This window comes from Malaclemys terrapin, chromosome 16 (assembly GCF_027887155.1).
Source record: "Malaclemys terrapin pileata isolate rMalTer1 chromosome 16, rMalTer1.hap1, whole genome shotgun sequence".
NCBI classification, from domain to species: Eukaryota; Metazoa; Chordata; order Testudines; family Emydidae; genus Malaclemys; species Malaclemys terrapin.
Window position 1 is genome coordinate 26719426 of NC_071520.1, and position 14207 is coordinate 26733632.

Consider the following 14207-nt stretch of genomic DNA (forward strand, 5'->3'; position numbering starts at 1 on the left):
CCCATTACAGTGATGGTGCCCCCAACTTAGCAGGACATAGCTATCGACTTTTCTTTCTTTTATTCGTACTAAAAGAGCTAGTGGTACAACAGGTAACACCTGCTTTTCATTCCCCTGTGGAGTTAGGCAGGGGACTCCTTATGGAGCAGTTTATATACCTATGGTTGTCCCTCAAATTCTCCTGAGAGATCTCAATGAAACTTCCACAGAGGTACTTTGCAATCTTCTCTGAAAGGTTTCTAGGGATGGCAGCCTTATTCCTTCCTCTGAGGAAGGATCCTTTTCCATGTCAGTCAGTGATAACTTTGGCAGGCACCATTTCATAAACAGGTTAGCAGCATGATGGCCCAGGCGGCTTTGGAACGCCAGCAGCAACTGTGTTGTCTGTGCCTTTGTTACTCTCCAGAAGTGAGCGATCAGCTGAAATCACCACCACCTGTGGAAAGTGGTGACAGTGTTCAGTGCCATTGCCATATACTCAGTTTCATGCAACTGGGCCATTCCCACCTCATTTCCCTCCGCCCTGGCCAGCCATACCCACCTTGTGAGTGGGGCCATGCACAAGCATTCCTAAGCAGAAAGGTCAATAAGCGTGTTTTGTTTAAAACTTTACGAGAATCAGGGAAGGGAGTTCTGAACTTTAACTTTTGCTTTCTGTTGTATAGTCACCTCTGTCTGTTTTATCTGCAGCTGCTTGAGGGCAGAAGGAGAAAAAGAGAACCCAGGATGGCAATTTCAATGAGATCCTGGAAGCCAGAGCTGCGTCAGATCGTGAACAGAGGCCCTGGAGGATGAATATTGCAGACACTAGGGAGAAACACCAGGACATAATGGAGCTTCTCCGACAGCAAACACAGATGTTGCAGACACTAGTGGACCTACAGGGTCTGCAGTCCTAGGCTTATCTCCCTTTGCAGTCCATGGAGAACTCCAGTATAGCAACTCCCTATATCCCTACACCCCCTCAACATTCCACGTGGCATCAGGGACGCATCCCTACCCCTACACACGGGGAGTCATCCCGGACAAACACAACTTCAACTACAATTGCTGTATGTATAGTTAACATGGACATGAATGTTCCATCCCCTTCTTTATGCTCTGTTCCATAAATTGATTAAGGTTGTAATATATTTGCTTTCAACTTTCACAGATATTTTTCTGAAGTGTTGTTGCTCAATAAAATTATTATTTGGAAAATAATTTCTGGAGAATGGCTGGCAGTCCTGAAAGCACCCACTTACTTGTGATTGTACACTTTGTCATTGATCCTATGAGATATTTCAAACACAGTGTAATAATCATAAATGTATAGTCTGCACCACAAAAATAATAGGTGCACATCTATGAATACAACACTGATCATGCACCAAATGCCACACAGTTCTTAACAGGCTCCCAAACTTCAGGGCCAGGCAGAGCACAGTACACCAACACATTATTGTGACTCTTGTTAAGTGCTGTGTAGCTCCGTGTTGAGCTTTTTTGATAGCCTTGTATCTGGCTGTTCAAACTTGGCAGACAGCCATTCCACCTGTGCCCTCCACCCTGGCAGCAACTTTTCTCCCTTTGCGACACAGACATTCTGCAGGACACAGCGGGCAGCTGTAACCATTGTGATATTTTTCTCACCGAGATCCAATCTTGTGAATAAACAACACCAGCATCACTTCAGTCTACCAAAAGCACATTCGGCTGTCATTTTGCGCCTGTTTGAGCCGGTAGTTGAATCTTTCCTTGGTGTTGTTGAGTTGTATGGTGTACGGCTTCATGAGCTAGGGGAGTAAGCGGTAGGCTGGGACCCCCAGGATCACTATTGGCATTTCAGCATCACCAAAGGTGATCCGCCAGTGGGGAAAGTCCCTGCCTGTAGCTTTCTGAACAGTCCTGTGTTCTTAAAGGTGCAAACATCATGTGCCTTTCCTGATCAGCCAACACTGATGTCAGTGAAGTGTCCCCAGTGATCCACGAGAGCTTGCATAACGAAAGAAAAATAGCTTTCTGTTGATTTACTCTGTGGCAAAGGGGTGTGGTGCCAGAATGGGGATAAGCGTGCTGTCCATTGCTCCACCACAGTTCAGGAACTTCATTGCTGAAAATCCATCTATTTTTGTCCTGCACGTTGCCAAGAGTCAGTCATGTGTAGCAGATGACTATTAATGGCCCTTCATACTTGCATGACAGTGATTCCCCTCCACAGTGGATTTTCCAACTCCAAAACGATTTCTCACAGCAGCAATCTAGCGTTGCAAGTTTCTATAGTGCGATCGTCTCTCGGTTCTCCATTGTCAGTGCAATTCTCATTGTGGTGTCCCTGCACTGCAGGGCTGGGTTGAACTCAGCACACAGTTCCAGGAATGTGGTCTTGTACATCCGAAAGTTTTTGAAGCCACTGCTCATCATCCCAAATCTTCATTATGATGTGATTCCACCAATCAGTGCTCATTTGTTGGGCCCAGACGCAGTGCTCCACCATTTGCACCTCTTCTGTGAATGCCACTAACAATCTTGAATTGGTTCTTACTGTGTCCCACAGCAATCTGACGTCCAGGACGTTGTCCTGTTCTCTGGGGTGGTACTTGTGGTTCTGCAAATACTGGAGGATTGTGTCTTGTGCTTGCAGTGCTCATGACGAGTGCAGAGCTGTGCAGGCTCCATGCTTCTGTCACACGTGGTGGACAGCAATAAGTCCTGTGTGTGTTCGTGGTACTTTCAAAAGTGGTACAAATTATGTGATAGCGATGATGTGGGCTGGAGAAAGTTGGATGCTGGGAAGTTGACCTCTTGCTCCTAGTCTCCTGTGTAACTTGTTTCTGCCCCACCATGCATTGCCAAAACTTCCCAAAAGACAGTGCGGTGGATGGTGGTGAGTTGCATGCTGGGATACTTACTCATGGTGCACTGTGCTGTGCATTGACACAAGCACTCCTGGTGAGTACTTGCAGCGCCAGTGCAAGGCGCCAAGTATGCAAACGCACAAGCGATGTACCTTACTGTGGCGGCTTTAGACCACCGTAACTTTTGTCAGCAAAGTGTAGTGTAGCCATGCCCTCTCACTCACTCACCTGATGAGTTCCCGTAGTGTGTTGCTGATGCAACTTCTGAAATATCAGTTAGAAAAATATGGGGGGGGGAGGTGTAGGTTCTGCTTCTGAACATCACATCCCTTTCCTGTGTGTGTGGGTTCTGCCTCTGAACATCATTCTGTTTCCTGCTGCACACAGTCACTTCTATCGCATCCTCTAAAATAAAGTAGCTTGCAGGCCTAAGGCTTGCATGGATGTTGCTGGTTAGACAGGTGGTGCCCAGAAGAGGGCATTCTCCCTCTAGGGTGTGTGTGTGTGTGTGGGGGGGGTAATGGTGCTTACTCAGACTTCAAATTACTCTCTGCTATTATTACATAATTAAAATGTGGGGTGGGGTTCAGTGACCTCTGAGAGCATCCCCGACAAAATATATCCATTATGCATGCTGAGGAAAATGGAGAGGCCAACAGTCTGAACCCAGAATTGAGAGCCTTGGAATGTTATTCCTGATGGGATCTGGTTGGGGAGGATTAAGTCTGCTGCTCACTGGTGTGGTTTTTTTTTTTTTTTGTGACTGAGAGGGAATGGGAACTGTGGGCTTTCTTGGTATTTCTTGCAATTTTGTTGACCGTTACAATTGTGAACTGTAGAGATAAAACAATGGCTGCTTTTGCTTCCCAGTAACATTGAATAGACTATGTATTTAATCTCACAGTGGTAGATTGTTTTGACTCAAGACAGTGTGATGTTCCTGTTTTTCAAACCTCACTTATTTTATACTGACTTTTTTTATCCTAGCTCAAGAAATGATTAGTACTCACCTGGCCAAACTATTTTAGCACATTCTGCTCAGACTGAGATTGAACGTTCAATCTCAACATTGAAAGACTGGCTTTATATTTAGGGCGCATATTTGTGACTTTCTTCCCCACTGTCCTTCTTAATTACCTTTTCTTTTTAAGGATTAAGGGCTGGTGGGTGTCTCATCATTATGTCTCCACATTTCTATCTGGAGTAATGTTAACATGGTAAGTTTTCTCTTTACTTTGCTGACAGATTTTCATTAACGGTTTTAAACCCTCCTCAGACGCGTCTAAAGTGACCTGGTATAAATGTCTTTCCAGGCACTTACTGTAGCTTTGTGCCTTATGTTTTCTCTGGTGTGACATTTGGAATGATAAATATAGAACTACTGGAGAGTTCAGTTACAGCTCCATTAAAACAACAGCTCAGTAGCTGTAATGGGGGCAGCAAAATATCTGAATCTCCCTGATTTGCTGCTCTATATAAAGAGCTAAGAAATTTATATTAAAGAACAAGCAAATCTCTCTATATAGACAATAAATGACGTGAATTATATTCAATAAATCTTTGGGTTTTTTACTTTCATTTTGCTGAACCCAGATTATAAAAGTAAACATTCAAACTCGTGGTTTTGTTTTGGGTTTAATTTTTATCTCCTGGTTAGGGTGATCGTGCAAACAATTTGAATGTTTTGTGTAATTTAACAAAACCTTGATTAAAATAGTCTCACTTATAATCTTTTTTTATATATGTTTAATATAAAAATCCTTTTATTTCCATCACTATTTAACTTCTTTATTAAAACCACAGGAACAGAAAGTTATTATTAAAACAATAAAAACAATTACTTCTCCCCTCAGGTGCACACACCTATTTTGATTGTTTTTTGCAAATATGATTTGATCATTGGCTATAGAATACTGCCATTTAATTAAAAAGGCAACATTCCCAGTTAGAGAAAAGAACCCAGGGAAACCCAATGAGATAAGTTGCCTGCAACCCAGAGTTGTGATGTTTAGACATTTACTGACCTCATAAGCTTTGCCACAAGCTGAGAACTGCAGCCTAGTGGGCCGCACTGGATAACAAGAATAACTGCTTTATGTCATTCACTTATGGGCTCAGACTTGACTGAAATAGGGAAAAGGAACTTTATATTAGTTTTTGTATTTCTTATTAAACCAAAAGTGTGAATCTTTTTTCTTTTTTACCCCCCTCTCTATCAGGCCAGATGGACTCATGTATCAAATGTTTCGCAATCAATTTTTAGCGTTTTCAATTTTTCAGAGTAAGTATATCTTACCTTGTTAATTCTTGAATGAAATATGGATTCTCTATCCTTCTGCCTCTTAAATACTAAGGTTCCGTGGGGGAGGGATAGCTCAATGGTTTGAGCATTGGCCTGCTAAACCCAGGGTTGTGAGTTCAATCCTTGAGGGGGCCACCTAGGGATCTGGGGCAAAATGAGTACTTGGTCCTGCTAGTGAAGGCAGGGGGCTAGACTCAATGACCTTTCGGGGTCCCTTCCAGCTCTGAGATAGGTATATCATTAGTATTAAACGAAGGGCTTGTCTACAGTTGACTGTTATAGTGCTTCACTATAGACACTACCTGTGCCACCGAGAGGCAGTAGCTATGTTGATAGCACTAGGTCAGTTGAAGAATTTTATTTAAACTGGGGGGGTGGGTTAGACCAGTTTAACTACATTGCTCCAGGGGTATGGATTTTTCACACCTCTGAGCCATGTAGGTGGGTCGACCTAATTTTTTAGTGTGGACCAGGCCTAAGTTCGCAGATAGCAATGAATTAACTTTTCTTACTGTTTGTGTTAGAGTAGCCGCTGCAACATGATTTTGTTTTCTCCGGCCCCGTTCCAACTAAAATGAATAATTCCTTTGTTTTCCAGGCTGTGTACAGTTCCTACAATATTATTATCAAAGTGGTTGCCTTTACAGACTCCGTGCATTAGGGAAAAGAAACCACTTGGATCTTACAGTAGGTGGGTGTTTTTGTAACCCCTAATTTAGTTTTACAAAAAACATTTAATTTGCATTCAGCATCTAATTGACTTAAAGTTTTAAATGTGACTTCTCAAAAACTCTGTGGAAGTGAAAACAGGCTATCTCAAAGCCTTCCCAGAATCATTCCACTATCCTGCCCTGATCATTTTGAGTATGTATGTTAGCAACAGGAGACTGAAACTAAATGATTTATGACCCTTTTGTTACGTTGGACAAAAAGGATCGTATTAAACTGATATTTTTAAGGCTTTGTAATCTTAAATGTAAAAATTATATCTTCGTCATTTGTCTTCTTATGTATAGCCATAGGCATCCAGGGTGGTTTACATAAAATGTAGAGCTCCTTGTCCTGAACATCTTATCTGAAGAAGACAGAAAATAATAACAGATGATGGTGGAGGAGAGTGGTGGGCCTGTAGGTACTAATTTATTTGTGTCTCCTAATGTTCTGGTTTTACAGAAGGATTTCAGTCTTGGATGTGGCGAGGGCTGACCTTCCTTCTTCCCTTCCTGTTCTTTGGGCATGTAAGTTGGAGAACCTGGCTCCTACATGGTGTCAAGTATCAGAGAGGTAGCCGTGTTAGTCTGAATCTGTAAAAAGCAACAGAGGGTCCTGTGGCACCTTTAAGACTAACAGAAGTATTGGGAGCATAAGCTTTTGTGGGTAAGAACCTCACTTCTTCAGATGGCATCTGAAGAAGTGAGGTTCTTACCCACAAAAGCTTATGCTCCCAATACTTCTGTTAGTCTTAAAGGTGCCACAGGACCCTCTGTGGCTCCTACATATTTCACTGATTTGTTTGTTTTGAACATAAAGACCAGGGATTTTTCAGAGTTAGTGCTGTAATTGTAGCAAAACACAAAGTTGCCTCTTGGATCACATAGTGCATATGCAAAAAGAACAGGAGTACTTGTGGCACCTTAGAGACTAACAAAGTGCCACAAGTACTCCTGTTCTTTTTGCGGATACAGACTAACACGGCTTCTACTCTGAATAGTGCATATGGTAACTGTGTTCCAGAGCAGGGAATTGAGTATCCCTTTTAGAAAGAAGTTATGAAATGGTTGAAAGTAGGAAGACTAGTTTAACACAGATTATTCCAGAAACCTGTAGTCACTAGATTTTGCTCTCTTCTAATGAAAATACATCTCATTGGTTATTTTTCCATATGAGATCATGAAGAAGCCCTTTAACCTTTGTAATTAGAGGAGTTTGCCATTGGAGTTCTTCTGTTTGGTTACCTGGCACCCCCTCTTTTAGTGATTGCATATGTCCCTTACGCTAGGTAGGTGTATGCATGTCTCATGCATCAGTGCCAGAGAGTTTTCCCTAGTGGTAACCTTAGAGGCAGCCCCATATGTCCACTGGCTTCCTCCTGCCCTGAGCCCGGGGTATAAATCGTGACCCACCCCACCCATCCTTTTGTTCTTCTTACCCTCCGTGGCTAGTAGTCAGAGCACTCCTGGGCTTTCCAGCCTAATTCCCCTGTGAACCGTTACTTATAGTTTAGCTTTTTTCATTTAGCGGTACTCACTGTTTTTAGTCTTTGGACATCCTTTCTTTTTAATTTATTTAATTTTTCTTTGGCTACAGCAGGATTCTGGGCCTTGCCCGGTCCTGGGGGAACTTATGCCAAGGTCTCCAGGTTTTAAGCCCTGTTTCTGCTGCCTATTAGTGACCTGAGGACTTGCTATTTAAAATGCTTGGCTGAGGGTCACATTAGAGACGGGTGTCTGATCTGCTGTGGCTTCCAATCCAGAACAAGAAGCAGAGAGAAGAGAGCCTTCGCTAACTTCTCATGGCTCTTTGCCTGGCGTCAGGGAACCTCCTCGTTTGGCACAAGGGAGTTCATTGACCACCTCTTGTAGGAGTGCTTCCGTGGTCTCTCCAGCAGACAGACTATAGGAGATCCCCTTCACCAGGGCCATCATTTTCGAGGCGCAAGACCACAGACCATTCCCATCCTTTGAAGCATAAGAACGCACTGACTTCTTTGAAGTCCTGGGTACGGGCCTCCTCTGCAATGGAAGGCCACTCTGGTACCGAAGATATAGTGCGTGCCCTTCAGCTTGCCATTTCCTGTACTAGTTTGCAGTACCTCTCGTAGGGCTGAGCTGTTGACTCCTGTCTGCACCCCTGGACCGTTGAGATGGGCCATCTCATGAGTGATGGCTGTAGATGAATCGTCCCTGCTTATGGTGGGGCAGCTGTCCATTTCGGTGCCATTCTGCCATTGCCACTGATTCAGGGCAAAGATCCTCTTCTGGCATCATCACAGGTGCGATGGCCATCAGCACCAACGTCAGGGTCTGTTGCGGCCCCATCGTTCTCAGGCCAGGTACCGCACTCATTGGCCTCCTCAGTAGGCCCAGGGTATGGCACCTCCACCTCATCACATGGTACCACTGTCTAGGAAGCCTTCAATGCTGCCACTGGTACTGCATTCTTGACATAGATCCTGGGCTCCGAGGACGACTCCTGGTACCACACCACCTAGGATTTGGGAGTATTTTTACTCATAGTCAAAGTCAGGTTTCCCCCTTCAGAGAGTCCAGGGCCGCCTCCTACTCTCACAGAAATTGCTCTGTCAAGAGCAGATCAAGGGATGGGGAACCCTGGCCTAGGCATAACTGGCTTCTGATACTGTCAGCCACCGCATTGGCCATATTGGATGCCTTGGGGAATACCACCAGCATCGAGATCAACGTCTCTGCTTCTTCATCGAAGCAGATTGTCAAGAAGGGAGGCTTCCCACCTGATACCAAGGAACCACTAATGTTTGGTGCAGAACAGCATCCAGACACAGAATGGATGGACTTCCCCACTCAGCCTTGTGCCAGCAGTCTGCCTCAGCAGTGCAAGATCAGCCCCGGGAGGGTTCTGCCTTGCCTCCTTTGAATATGTCATCCTCATCGCCGGATGACGCGCTCCTACCAGAAGCTTCCTCCCCGGTTCTGGATGACTATAAAGTTACTAAAAAAGGATGGACACCTCTCTTGGCAATCAAATGGAACTGGTGGAGGAGAATCCTCACAAGCTGATAAATGTTTTGCACCCAGCTACTTCAGCCTTTCCTGTACATGAGATGTTAATGCAGCCCATCAAGTCACTGTGGCAAACCCCCTCATTTGTTCAACCAATGGCTAAGTGCATAGAGCACAAATACCAGGTTCCATCCCAGGGGTTTGAGAAGGTTTATTCACACCCCACATCATGCTCACTGGAAGTGGCCATGGTAAATGAAAGGCACTGTCAAGGTCAAGCTAAGGCTATGTCCCCTGTTTGCCCCTCCTCCCCCTCCCCCTAAAAAAGGATTCAAATCAGTTAAACCTTTTAGGGAGAGAGGTTTATTCAAAGTGTGTGTGTGTGTGTGTGTGTGTGTGTGTGTGTGTGTGTGTGTGTGGAGGGAGGTTACATCTTCATATTGCTGACCACCAGGCCCTCTTGGCCTGGTATAACTATTCAGATGGGAAGGCAGTGTCTCAGTTCATGAACAAATTGCCTGAAAACTGTAAAGAACAATTTCAGTCCCTCTTGGTGGCAGGTCACCTGGTTTCTCGATCAACTGTGCAGTTTTCCAGTCTCCCTGAATCCACTTTTATTATTTTGAGGACAAATTTCCCTCCTCCCCCACTCTGGCTTAATTTTTATTTGGTGGTTGGGGGCATTGGGGGTATTTTATTTACTTCCACAATGTTTGTGGGGCATAGATCAAATATCCCCTTGCCTCTATGCCAGCTGCTAGTAAGTTTAAAAAACAACCCAAAAACCTGTGCAATATACATCACAATGTAATAATTCAAGCACCTCATTTTCAAAGCTCTGTCTGACTCCACCACCTAGATTTCTGCCTTCATTCTCCCCTCCATCCCCCAACTGCTTATGCTCCTAAATGCACTTTTTGTACCCTCCCACTCATAGCTTCATCCCCTTTTACGCTGCCCCTTATGCTTAAAGTTCCCTCCCTTTCTTTGGATACCATCTGATCACACTGCTTTGCTGAAATTCCACCTTCTAAAGATATTTTCCATGGAGCATTTCAGCCATAATTCACCGACATAAGGAGTGTGTAATTGAAAACAATAAATACAAACTACACTCCACTTTGTGATTGGACCTTCATGTAGCTCTCCAGTATATTACAGATTTGTCCTGTACTGTCAGTGTCCAATTGAAGCACTGATCCTCCATCCTTTACTTGAGTAACCTCTGAAATCTCATAAAGAATGCAGACTCAGGCCCTTAAACTCTAAGCTCTCTGGGACAGGACCATGTCTTCTTTTGTACCACATGGTACACACTATGTGCCATGGATACATACGTAATGACGTGGTGATACTGGGTGCAGTATAAAATTTTAAATAAGAAAAGGGACTTAAAATGTACAAGTATTCCTCCCTTCTTGTAGATAAAACTACAATTGGAAAATCTACCTGGGAGAAATTGATTATTCTTGATTTGTTTTAAAAGGAGGGAGGCTCAATGTTGCTCTGCTGCTGTGGTTCATTCAAGACTAATTCCTATAACAATCTCAAACTCTTCAAAAGAATTAAAATGTTTTAATACCTTAAAACTTACTGTTTGTTTTGTAGTTGGTTTTTTTTCTTTAAATCAGCCCTCTCACCCACAGGGAATGCACCTGTAAACGAACATCATACAATAGAATGCACTTGTGCATGAAAAGCCTGAGTCACGTTAATGTGCTGACTTGTTGAAGAACCAGACTTAAATATAAATAGCTATGCAGTGTTTTACATAATCCTTCATGGTCCGCAACCAGTATCTTACCCGTACCTCATGCATAGATGTGGCTTCCAAATTCAGATTTTTTTTTTCTTTTGCCAAAGGACACACCAGCATGTCAAGTAGCTTCCCTTGCTGTGCTAATTGCTAATTTACAGCAGACTAAACTGTTTAACAATCATTTTTATTTTTATTATATTTTTAATGAAGTGGTCTCTCTCTCTCTCTCTCTCTCTCTCTCTCTCTCTCTTTTTTTTTCTTAGTTTTGGCAGCTCTATAATGCAATCACACTTTTTGAACTGTCTAGGCATACGGAATGCAAAGAATGGCAGGTAGGTAACTCTGTTTACAATAAACAAGAACTCTGATGTTATCATTGATCCAAATGCCTTAGTCTGAAAATTGACATAGAATTTGTCAGAATAACTTCCTTTGTATCAGTTGAATACAATACCACACAGAAGGTAGCTATAAAGTATATGGCAGTATCCACTTTATTACTGCTCTTTAAGGATGCTGATACTTTTCTACTTAGTGTTCCTCATTGCCAACGACATGTACACGTTTTCTCGAATTCAGTTGCTTGTATTGATCTTGATATAGAATGATGTGAATCGCTTGGTAAGATGGGCTCAAGCAAACAATATGCATTCAGATATGGCTAAATGGAACTTATCCATCTAGGAACAAAGAATGTAGGCAGGCCATACTTACATGAGGGGGACTCTATCCTGGGAAGTAGTGACTCTGAAAGATGTGGGGATCATGGTGGATAATCGGCTGAACATGAACTCCCAGTGTGACTCTTTAGCCAAAAAAGCTAATGCAATCCTGGGAGTATAAACAGGGCAATCTTAAATAGGTATAGAGAGGATATTTTACCTCTGTATTTGGCCCCGGTGTGACCACTGCTGGAAGGCTGTGTCCAGTTCTGGTGCCCACAATTCAAGAAGGATGTTGATAAATTGGAGTGGGTTCAGAGAAGAGCCATTAGAACAATTAAAGGATTAGAAAACATGCCTTGTAGTGATAGACTCAAAGAGCTCAATATATTTAGTTTAACAAAGAGAAGGTTGAGGGGGCGTGACTTGATTATAAGTACTTATATGGGGGACAAATATTTGATAAGGGGCTTTCAGTCTAGCAGAAAAAAGTCTAACATGATCCACTGTCTGGAAGTTGAAAATAGAGAAATTGGACATAAGGTGTAAATTCTTAGTGACGGTAATTAACCACTGGAACAATTTGCCAAGAGTCATGGTGGATTTTCCATCACTAACCATTTTTAAATCAAGATGGACATTTCTCTATAAGATATACTCTTCTTCAAAAGGAATATTTGGGGAGTTCTTTGGCCTGTGTTCTACAGGGAGGTCAGACCTTCTGATACCTTCTGGCCTTTGAATCTGTGAATCCAAATGAAATCTAGGAGTCATTGCGCACCCAGTAGGACAGGGAATCTCATGTGGTGGGCTGTTGGTTTTTTTTTTTTTTTTTTTTTTTTTTTTTTATTATTAAAATTCAGCAGGCCCCATGCCCTAGCTCCATCACACAATCTAGCATTCAGATTTTATTTCCTAGTAAAAAAGGAGGGACGCACCCTCCAGTGTTAGCTTGATATCTTCTTATTATTCATGTAGTTCCTCTCATATAAATGGACGTTCCTACATATGCTGAGGCTTGGGACTAAATATAGCCCTGGCATAAGCATGAACAACCTCACTTTCTTCAGGGTAGTTGAATTGGACCATGACGTCTCCCAGACAGTGAAGTAGTTTAAAAATAATCTGTGTACAAATGTAGTAAACTTTGTTAAAGGCTGTAAATTCCCATTTAAATGATCATGATAAAAGTATACACTTGTTAACTGAATAATCCATGTGAGTTCTGTATATTGGACTAAGATCTTCTCCCTCTAGATGTGCCCATTGCCCCTACTACTGCTAACAGAATTGTAGGTCTGGTGGTAGGGCAGAGACCAGGACAGTCCTTCCCAAATTCTGTGTACAATCTGAGGCATGAGATTTGGTTACCTCCTTATCTTAAGGACAAATGTTGGTTATAAAATAGGACAATAGAAGTCGGAGGTTGAAAACACCCAATATATCAGTCTTGCATGGAAAGTCTATAAACTCCTTCCATAGAACTCATGTCGAAGGGAAGACCTGTTATTTTGTATACAACTTTCATATATAGTGATTGACTTTTTAAGGCAAGTATCAAGTTTGCCTGATATTGGCGGGGGAGCGGAGGGGGAGGTTGTGCATGTGTTACTTATGGCCAGGACCTCCTTATCATTTTAAAAAACCCTTTCAAATCTCACTGCTGTCATAATTGGAAGATTTTTACCAAATGGATCATCACTTTTGTGTGTTGTTTTTTTTCCCCCCCACCCCCAGGTTTTTGTACTGGCTCTCACATTTCTGCTGCTCTTCCTTGGAAACTTTCTTACTACTTTAAAAGTGGTGCACACTAAGCTTCAGAAAAACAAAGACGAAATGAAGAAACTGTGAAACTGGGTTGCAATGGTGGACACTAAAATGTGGGATCTCTCTTCTTTCCACTCTTAGCAAATAATTTATCAGACTGAACCTGGTAAACCACAGTTATATTGCAAATAAATCTTGGAAGAAATCCTGTTCGTGTTATGCTAAGAATGTGAACTCTCCCAGCACAGACTGCTGTACAGTATTATGCAAGCACTGCTCTCCAGCCTGCAGCCCTATTATTTAAGTATATTTAATACAAAACACATTTGGTGTTTTTTCCTTTGTATATACAGCAGTAATGTGGCATGCACCTGCCAGAACAAACGCCAGTCTAGGGAGAAAGTGATATTTACTGTAATTCTGTTCCTTCATCTCTTGTTTTGGTTTTGGGTTGGGTTTTTTTTGATCCAGCATTATTTTATTTCTGAAATTCCAGGTATTACATTAGTAAAACTTTAAAAATGTTTTAGGTCAACCAGTAATGCAGACCTAATGTTTATTTCTAAAACTGTTAATTAAAACACTACATTTTCAGTGGCCTATGCTAACCTGTGTGTACTGTGAAACTTGCCCATATTTGTACCATGCTGCTATGCACCCTTTTTAAAAACTATTTAAAGAACAAACTTTTTTTTTAAGTTAATGGTTTAAATGTTATGTTTTGTTATTGGCTTTGTTTGCAGGAAGCCTGGTGATATTCAGCTAGAGATCAGGTAATCTGGTCAGCCCTGAAAAACGCACAAAATAAATAGTACAACACAGAGCTGTTTCAAGACCTTCTTTTAAATGTTGCCTTTACCATGGTTTTCCAAAACCATGTTCTTCTGAACATGGCTCTGACCGAAGGCTGTAATTGCAGCACTTGGGCCTCTAATTTCATTTGTGAAAAGTGTTCACCCACAGGTGACATGGTGTTTTGTCTTATTATTTTCCTGTGTGCAATTCATGCGAGAGCATAGCGACTGTGTGTCTGGTTTCATCTACATAGTTGTTTATGGAGCACTTGGTGCACTGGATGAGGTAAATAGAATTAGTACCACCGTACTTGTCAATCTCAGGCATTGCTTTTTAGAGTATTGTATACTGAATTTTTGCCTATATGCTATAGCTTGCTTTGCAGTA

General features: G+C 42.3%; 1 protein-coding gene across 14 annotated transcripts in view; it reads left to right on the top strand.

The window, feature by feature from the left end:
• TMEM120B (transmembrane protein 120B) overlaps positions 1-14207 on the top strand; it is a 65444-nt gene that overhangs the window by 30944 nt on the left and 20293 nt on the right. For 10 of the 14 annotated variants that reach the window (XR_008442506.1, XR_008442510.1, XR_008442508.1 and 7 more), the window contains exons 7-11: positions 3989-4054; positions 5057-5118; positions 5738-5830; positions 6313-6377; positions 10860-10928. Coding sequence is in view for 4 of the 14 variants with exons in the window: in XM_054006215.1 (XP_053862190.1) it covers positions 3989-4054; positions 5057-5118; positions 5738-5830; positions 6313-6377; positions 10860-10928; positions 12996-13109 (469 nt within the window). In the remaining 10 variants the exon portion in view is untranslated. Of the gene's footprint in view, positions 1-3988; positions 4055-5056; positions 5119-5737; positions 5831-6312; positions 6378-10859; positions 10929-12995; positions 13847-14207 lie in introns of those variants that run through there. The other 4 variants (XM_054006215.1, XM_054006219.1, XM_054006218.1 and 1 more) reach the window with 1 other exon arrangement.